The 8,914-nt window shown below is 48.5% G+C and overlaps 1 protein-coding gene across 1 annotated transcript in view; it reads right to left on the reverse strand.

The window, feature by feature from the left end:
* Positions 1-5,973: 5,973 nt before the first annotated feature.
* Positions 5,974-8,914, reverse strand: part of COL5A1 (collagen type V alpha 1 chain) — a 105,880-nt gene continuing 102,939 nt past the window's right edge. Inside the window, exon 66 of the mRNA XM_008642319.2 lies at positions 5,974-8,910. Within this exon, the coding sequence (XP_008640541.1) occupies positions 8,764-8,910 (147 nt within the window). The 3' untranslated portion in view covers positions 5,974-8,763. The remainder of the gene's footprint in view (positions 8,911-8,914) is intronic.

An 8,914-nucleotide genomic window follows, 5' to 3' on the forward strand; every position in this document is an offset into this window, starting at 1 on the left:
CCCAGGTGGGGACAACAGAGGGATACCAGGCCCTTCTGCTGCTTTCTAGGATGAAAATGCTGAGCCATCTTCTGTTCCAGGCTGGTTTGTTCCTCCCTGGAAGGCCAGGATCCACAGAAAAGGGGTTTTTTTGCTGTTTGCAGGGTCACCCCCGAGCCTAAATGCCAGGTGTGAAGGAACGGGCTCCATATTGCACGTTGGCGGTTGCTATGATGAATTTATCACCCCTCGCAAGAGCTGGAGAAAGAAAGATAGAAAGAGAAAGAGAGAAGGAAAAGGAATAAGAAAAGGAAAAAAAAACCCAAAAAACCTCAGAATGATTCTGCCTGAGCTGCACAGGGACATTATTTATGGTCCAAAAACCCCCCCAAGCCTCTGAATGTAAAGCAGAATCACATCATCGATAATGCTGTGCCCTGATCAGAGGGAAGAGACATCTGAGGAGGGGAGGGAGGGGAATGGCACATTTTCAGCCAGCTGGAGAGATTGCAAAGGGATTTTAATTCTGAGGATGCTGAGGAAAATTGCAGATGAGATTCTATGAGAATAAATAGTGTCTGGTCATAGATCAGCACAGCTTGATTTTCTCCCCTTTAAGTGTCACGGTATCAATCTTGGGAGGGGAGGGAAGGGAAAAGATCAAGGTGGCAAATGAATTATTCCTCAAATCTTCCTCCTCACCTAGGAGGGAAAACAAACCCTTGCACTCTCCCAGGCTTGGAGGAAACTGGCTTTGGCAAACTGGCTTTGGTGGAAGGAGCCTGAAATGCAGATTGGGAGAGGAAATGGGGGAGGTGGGAAAGAAGGTATTTATATACAATAAATATTTAATCCTGCTCGGTGTTTCCTCCTAAAAACTCAGAGCAGGGATTAATTTGTACATTCCTGCCCGCTCCACTGGCGCCCTTCAGCAAGGTTAATCTTTGCCTGATGCGAGTTTGGAAATTAAATCCATGGTGGTGGACAAACTTCCTGTGAGGTTGGATTTAATTTCTTCCTTCTCTTCCTTCTCCCCCCCCTCAAAATGATGGATGTGTGTGGAATCCACGAACGCTGCCTCGTGGAGCAGATAATTCCTGAATGGATGAATGGATGCTCCCCTCCTTCCTCCTCCCCCTCTCTCCCTGTTGTGTGTCTTAATTAATGTTTCGAGTCTGGCAGCTTTTTGATTTCCATTTCAACAGGGGTCTAGGATCAACCTGCTTGAAGAGAAAATCCCCAAATGGGACAATTTTGGGGTTTTTTTAGTGGCTGCTGCTCCCTCCTGAAATTCAGCCTCGTGCTGGTGGCAGTGAGGAGCAGGTGGGGCCCAACCTTCAGCTTTGGGGGAGATGGGGACCGAAGGGAGGCAATTTTCCAGCCCAGTTTTCCATCTGGGAGCCGCCAGGAGACCTCTGGGTGTGGATCTGTGCTGCAATCCTGAAGAGATCGGACTCTTCACCACACTTGGGATGTGTGAGACCACCTTTGGCAGACCCCCAGCAGCTCCTGGTCCCTTTAAACTTAAAAAGGCACAGTCAGGGCATTTTTCCCTCTGGGGCACAACAGTGGCAATGCCCATCCCTGGGGTGGAATCCACCTTCAGGAGGGCTTGGTCATGGGATATTCCCGAACAATCAGCACCAGCACGGTGCTCTCCTGACTTGGTTACTCTCTTGGCACCTTGGAATGCTCAGGGAATCACAGAATCCCAGAATGGTTTGGGTTGGAGGGACCTTAAAGCTCATCCAGTGCCATGGGCACGGACACCTCGACTATCCCATGTTGCTCCAAGCCCCGTCCAACCTGGCCTTGGACACTCCCAGGGAGGTGGCAAAAAGATCCCTCAGGCTCTGCTCTGCCCGAGCCAAGAGAACAGAGAAAACAAAAAATCTGCGAGCTGAGAAGCAGCCAGGAAAAAAAAAGAATCCAAGCACGGCGCAGGAAATTTTCCGCAAAGAACAACATCTCATTGTCAAATTAACATATTAATAATTAGGCAGGATGAGAACACGGAGTCCCAGGGAAGACGTGTTGGCTCGGGCTGCTCAGCTGTGCAGCAGCACTTCCAGGGGTGCTCGGAGCGTGACAGCCCGCGCCTTACAAGATGTAATTTCAGCGCTTCACAGCTCCCCTCGTTCTGCAGCTCTGAAGGAACAAGCGCGTTGGCTCCTCTCTGAAGGAGGGGAACAGCTGCTTCTGCAGGGTTTTCACGTGTTTGGTTTCTTTGGGGTGTTTGTTTTTGCTCGGGGCTGTTTGAGCAAAGCTGTTCAAAGCGAGCGTGGATTGGGGAGTTGTGTTTGCTGCCGAGGTAGGAACAGGCAGGGGCTGGGGGAAGCAGCAGGTTTGTGCCTCTGGAGGAAATCACTGCCACGATGCCCCGGGATGGGAAAAATCTGCAAGCAGAGGAGTTACAAGGAATAAATGAAGTGGCAATAGGTGCTGTTAATAAAAGTACAGCACATGAAACTCATCCTGCTCAAAAGCAAAACGGGTTCGAGTGCAGGAGCCCCAAATCCAGCACTTCCAGAGAAGATGCTGAAGATCCCCTTGATGTGAAAAGGGTTTCCCCAGAGCTGGAAGTGCTGAGGGAAGGATGAATTAAGAGTCAGTTATTTCCAAAGCTGGTTTTGGGCCACTGCACGATGGCAGGAGGGCAGCCCTGCCTGAACAGCCACTGACAGATATTGGGAACATCAGCCCAGCTTGGCCTCAAAGGTTGCTCTTGCCTTAAAGGAAAAGCACGTGGGAAGAAAATAAAAAGGAAGGGAAATCCAGGTTCTGCAGGGATGCAATAACTGATGGATAATGATGACAAACCCTTGCTTCCCACCTGCTCACGGCAGAGGGACACTGGCCTCGTGGTGCCAGGTGACACACGCAGCACCTAGCAGCCCTGTTAAAAAACGTGTTAAAAAACCCATGGGAATTGTCTGTCTGGAAAGCCAGAGCAGGGAATTTGCAGAGGCACAGCTCCTGGGCAAGGTGTGAAGAGAGGGGACACATTTCCCTCGCACTGTGTCAGCCTTTCTGGGCACTCTGCAGGTTAATTTACAGGTGGTGCTGAGCTGCCAGAGGCACCTCCAGCTCACTTGTTTTTTCTCACAGGAACATGAGAGGGTTTTTTGTGGTTTTTTTTCCTTTTCCCAGAGCTGTGGGTCAGATCAATTCTGCTCTTTTGCTTGAGATATTAATAAAAATAAACCCAAGTCAAAGCCAGCCTGGCTGGGAGAAGATGCAGGACAAAAAGCAGCTGAACAACAAGAACAGCTCCAGCTCCTTTGAATGCCGTGAAAGCCTCACTCTACCCAACAATTTGCATATTTTCTCCATGCTAATTCATGCACAATCCTCTCCCCTCCTCATTCCAGCCTCCCACTTGGTCCTGCTGTTTCTGTGTCTCCAGGAGAGCTTTGGTGGCCCTGAGGATGCTCAATCCTTTGTATGAAACACCCACTCACAGCTTTTCTCCTGGTTTGCCAAAACTCACCTAGACAGGGAGGGGATGCCCAGGATCTGCTCTCTACATTGAATCAGTGCCAACGCTCCTTTCTTGGCCATTTTTATTTTTACCAGTCTGCTGTAAACACAGGATTTCAGGAGATGGGAGGAACATCTCTGGGAGAGGCGACAGCAGCAGGAGCATCCCAACCAGAGCTGTGATGAAAGCAAAAGGTGTGGTCCCAGTGTGACCCCGAGGGGCACAGGGAGTGGGACATGGCAGGACTGTGATCCTGGTCCCCTTCCCCAGCAGCTCCCAGGAGGAACTGGGATGTGCTGGTCCCTGCTGGTGCAGCCGCAGGTCAAAGCACCAAAGTTTGGTGGGAGCCTCTTGGCTCCTTTCTCTGCCCCACTCTTACAAACCACATAGGATGAGCTTTTTTAGGGACAGCCAGTGCTCCCCCAGTTGGATCACTGAATTCTTTAGGTTGAAAAAGCCCTTGAAGATGACCGAGTCCAACTGAAGCAAGCCAAGGGAATCCAAGATAAAAACCAGGGAGTCACCAGTCACAGAGCAGCATGAGGGGCTGGGCCTCTTCCTCCAGAGCAGGGCTGGAAACCCAACCAGGGAACAATCCCCATCTCACAGGCAGACAGCAAATCCCACAGCAGCTCCTGGTTTACCTCTGGAAGCAGCGGGAAGCACATGGACACATCCCCATGCCTGGGTCAGCTCAGGCAGCTGCACGGGGAAAACTCTGCAGGCTCCACCTGCTTTCCTCACTCACAGCAGGGCAGAAACCCAGGCCAGGGCAGCCTCAGCCTGTTAGAACAAAACCCCACACGCAGGGCAAGGCAGAGCAGCAGCCCCCAGCCCTGCAGCCACTCCTTCCCTGCTTTAAAAGCTGTGGAAACCCCACTGGGATCAGGTGCCCTTGGATAATTCTCAGCCCTGGGCTGTGTGCTGCTCTGCTCCCCCCTGGGTGCTGATCTTGGTGGTTTTCATCCTCTCTTTGCTGCATCCCGAGCTTTGGGCTCCTGGTCCTGCCCTTGTAGGATCCCTGAGGTGGGGAGGCAGCTGCTGCTGGAGTTTGGGATGAGCAGCCCCATCCTCACCCTGCAGCTGAGCAGGTTTGGGTGCTCACACTGTGTCTCAATAATCTGCTGCTCTTTTTGTGGCTCTGCTAAGAATTCTCCTCCGTATTTCACCTGCTGGAGCCACAGCTTTGGAGCTGGAGCACTCAGTCACGGACTTTGTTATATGAAGAGAGGTGAAAAATCTGCCACACTTCTGTGTCAGGCAGCGCCACAAACAGTCAGATCCCTCCTCAGATCTTTGTTTTTCCCTAATAGCAGATCAGAGCTGCTCTCAGCACAGAGGCATTTGCTGCAAGCAGCAGTGATTGAGTGCAAATCACAACTGGTGAGGTGGGGCTGGGGTCACCTTGAAGCAGGATGGAGATCCAAGTTGAGTACTTCCAGCTGGGTTGAGGTAAGTAACGTTATTTTGCCCTCATTTCTTCCTGGAGCTGGGGTACCTCTGGGGTCCATTGGGATGAAGATTTAGCCATAATAGCCCAAGATTTCCCAAAACTACTCCTGGAAGTTAATGACAGACTAAAGTACCAAAGATTGAAGGATTTCAAGGCCAGGCTGGATGGGGTTTGGAGCACCCTGGGCTATGCAAGGTGTCCTTGCCCATGGAACTGGCTGATCTTCAATGTCCCTTCCAACCCAATCTGGGATTCTGTGACTTTGGCCCCTTCTCTGGACACCTTTTAGCAAAGAATGAAAATCATCAAAGATCTTCTGCAGCCAAAGAAATGAAGGGAAGAAGCTTTTGGGCCACAGAGCTTGGCTTGGTCACCGCAAAGCCTCGTGCAGAGATGGGCTCGTGCACTGCCCATGGTGGCACCTGACCCACCTGCAGGGCTCCAGATGTCACCTTCTGAAGGTCCAACATCTCCTCAACGGCAGCACCAACCAGAGGCTGCTTGAAGAAGCCCCTGAGATCCAGAGTGACACAGATCTGGATCAAGAATCTCTTGGAGTGAAACCTGCAGGAGAGGAGGAGGAGAGGATGAGCAAAGCGTCCCCCACAGTGTTTCCCTCCACACAGCAGAGCCCTGGAGCCAAGAATGGGAATTTGGGGGTTGAGGAGCTCACCAAGAAGCTGGAAAAACGTTTTTCCCTGAATTTGCCTTGGGATGAGAAGATCAGCAAGAGAAAAAACTCCTCTGGTGATGTTTCTGTTGCTGTGGGGAAGGTGCAGAGCTGGTGGCCACACAATCTTCTCCTCCAGATCCCAGCCACCAAAACCAGGTTGGATTTTTGCACCGGAATTTCTCACTGAGAAAAAAAAAAAAAAACAAAGAAAAGATTCCAGGCCTGGAATTTCTCCCCACGATGGGTTTGGATTGTATTTTACAGCATTTATTTACCTTTGAGCACTTCCACTGCTCCTCTGATGAACTTTTCGGGCTCCACGGGGCACAGGGGTCCTGGGGAAATCCCGCTGCAATCAACTCCAAGAAGAGATTCACATCACGGGGGTTTAGGTGGAAACAGTAAACTTGATTTATTGAAAAAAAAAAATCTATTACATTTATTCCTTTATTACACAGGTTTAAAATATTTAAAAATAGCTCTTATGGGCATTACACTTAAATTTTATGACATGTTTATTGGACTTTGAAGAAATGTACAATATGGCATTTGACACTATATTTTAAAAAGGGCCTTATGTACTAAAAGTTTGGGGTTTTTTTTTCCATAGGTTTTATTTTTCTTATCAACATTTGTTCAAGTCAATATATATTAAGGGGAGGAGGGAAATAAAATTACACAAAAAGAAGGTCTGCAAATACAAGTAGTAATTTTATTGCAATATACCGTAGCTAAGTGGTCTGGGGAGGATCGGAACAGTTTGGAGCTCAGTACAATTACAACACCGTGGAATTCAACACAGGAATTTTTTATTCTTTTTTTTGTTTTTTTTTTTTTTTCTTCTTCTTCAAGCAGAGAAATCAAAGGGGGAAAAAAAAAAAAAAAAAAAAAAAAAAGAAAAAGCTCCCTTGATGAGAATGAATTGAGAACAGAATCCCATGACCTGGGCAGACACACAGGTGTGGACAAATATCAGGATATGGCTTTGCTGGGATGTGCGACCTTTCCCAACCTTCCCACTGTTGCCAAGGTGACTGAGAAGCTGAATTCCTTATTTATTATCCTAAATTCCTTTTCACTGCTCTGCTGCCGGAGTCTGCAGTTTTTAGGGTAGCACCTTTTGGAGTTTTTTATTCCCTTAAGTAGGAGAGAGCACAAGGGAAGAAGGGAGAGGGATGGACACGGCTCCTCCAGGCCTAAAAAAGCACCGCTGGCATCGCCGCTCCCTCCAGCACGGCTTTGCCTCCCTTCCTCGGATGCTGCTGCTCTCAATTTGGGCAGGAGGGGGGAAAAAGACATCATATATAGGCTTTTTTCACAGTTAATGTGATGTCTTTTCCTTTGGGGTGAAAAATCCCCCTTGAGCTGAACGCTCCAGGCCAAAGAATAATAATAATAATTAAAAAAAACCCCACCTTGCAATGATTATTTTCCAGCTGAGAGACCTAAAGAAGGAAAAGGGCTGAGGAGGAAAAAGAAATGGCAAAAGAAGAGGGTGTCAGCACGCTGTGAGCCGTGGAAGGAATAAAAAAAGTGGGAAGAGCAGGAAAATTGCAAATTCCTGGGATTGCTGGGTGGGCAGCACCCCCACGGCTTCAGGACACCCAACATCTCCATAAATTAGCACCACAAACATTCAGCCACCGAGGACAATCTGCTGTGCTTCCCACCGGGAAAAGGTGTGGATATCCTTGGGGAAACCAAAAAACAAGAATGGAAAAAAAAAAATTGGAAGCACATTTAGTGCTTTTTTCGACACAGGCCCGGCCAAGGAAGGAGAGGAGCAGGATTTGGACAGAAGAGATAAGAAGGTGCCATGCATTTATCAGCAACCCAAATCTGCCTGAAAGTGCCTAAAAAAGCCAAGTGGGAGATTGGCCAGTGGCAGGGTATCCCCAGTGTTGTGTTGAACTTATCAAAGAGATAGCACCACAGAGATATGTAAAAATAACTATAAAAAGCACCTTTTCTTTCTTCATTTTTTGTGTTTTTCTTTACACTTGATATTCAGAGAGGACAAATGGATTTCCCCTGCCACTGGAATCTGCCACTGGGAATGCATTCAGGTTTAATTATTATCATTTTAAAGGAATGCTGAAGGAAAAAAAGAATTAATTTAAAATACGTGTGTTAAGCAAGTGAATAAAAAGGCAGAGTCTCAATGCAGATCCTGCTTTTAGATCAGGGGATTGTAGGAAATTTGTTAAAAAATGGCTTTAATTCCCTCATTTTGAAAGGAATCATTCCAAAAGGCATCTGTGGCTCAGGGGGCTGGTTTGCACCTCATCCTGGGGGTAATTCCAAGGCCTCCAGATCCCAGTTTGGGGCTGGGAAGAGGCAGAAGTGGGGACAGAAGCTGCTGTCTTCATTCCCAGGTGGAAGCTTGGCTGGGATGGGGTGGCTTTAATACAGACAAGGTCACTTGCATGGTTTGAAGGCAGGAACATTCCAACATCTCAAATAAAATACAACACAAATATTTACTCACAAACACACAAAAATAGAAGCACCTTTAAGACATGGCAAAGAGATGCCCAGTGTGACCTTGAGTCAGCACTTTGGAAAACGTGGAACGAGGCAAACTCAATGGAGGAGACACGGAAAATTCTGGAATTGGCCATGGCATCTCCTTGCTGGAGCTGATCCAAACCTCGCGGAAGGCAACAAAACCTCTCCGAGGAGCTTCGGATCCAGGACTGCCGGGAGTTCAACGTCGAGCTGAACGTGAGGAATTTCAAGTTTTTTCCTTATTTTTTTTTCCCCTTAGGAACAAACAAACGCTTCCTGGCGAGGAGAAGAGGAGGAGGAGGAGGAGGAGGAAGGAGGAGTTTGCTGGAGGTGGGCTCAGCTCGGTGGCCGCGGGGCAGCAGCGGTGGCAGCAGGGACAGGGCCAGGTCTCCGCATGTGGCTGTCGGTCATGAGATTCCAAATCCGTCCTGGGAATGGCTGAGGGGGCACGGAGGGATTTGGGCAAAACCAGGGACACAACAAAATAGTGGGGGGGGGAGGGGAAACCAAAATAATAACCCATCGCTGTCCAGTTTCAGACCGTGCACGTGACGAGGAATTCTTTTTTTTCTCTTTTTTGTTTTCTTTTTTCTCTTTTTTTGTTTTTAATTAAATGGCGCAATGAGGTTACGAGGTTGCTCATTTGGAGACTAGGTTCAGGTGGCTCTTTTAGCCCAGGAAGCAAGCTGGTCCCACCTCGAATCCAAATTTCTGTGCTGCTTCTCCGAAGTCATTGAACATGATGTCGACTATGGGGACCTGCTCCACTTTGGGCGTGTTGATTTCCAGGATGGTTTTCTGGTAGCCCTTCCTTGCCTGG

The sequence above is a fragment of the Corvus brachyrhynchos genome, unplaced genomic scaffold, assembly GCF_000691975.1.
Source record: "Corvus brachyrhynchos isolate BGI_N302 unplaced genomic scaffold, ASM69197v1 scaffold59, whole genome shotgun sequence".
NCBI lineage: Eukaryota > Metazoa > Chordata > Aves > Passeriformes > Corvidae > Corvus > Corvus brachyrhynchos.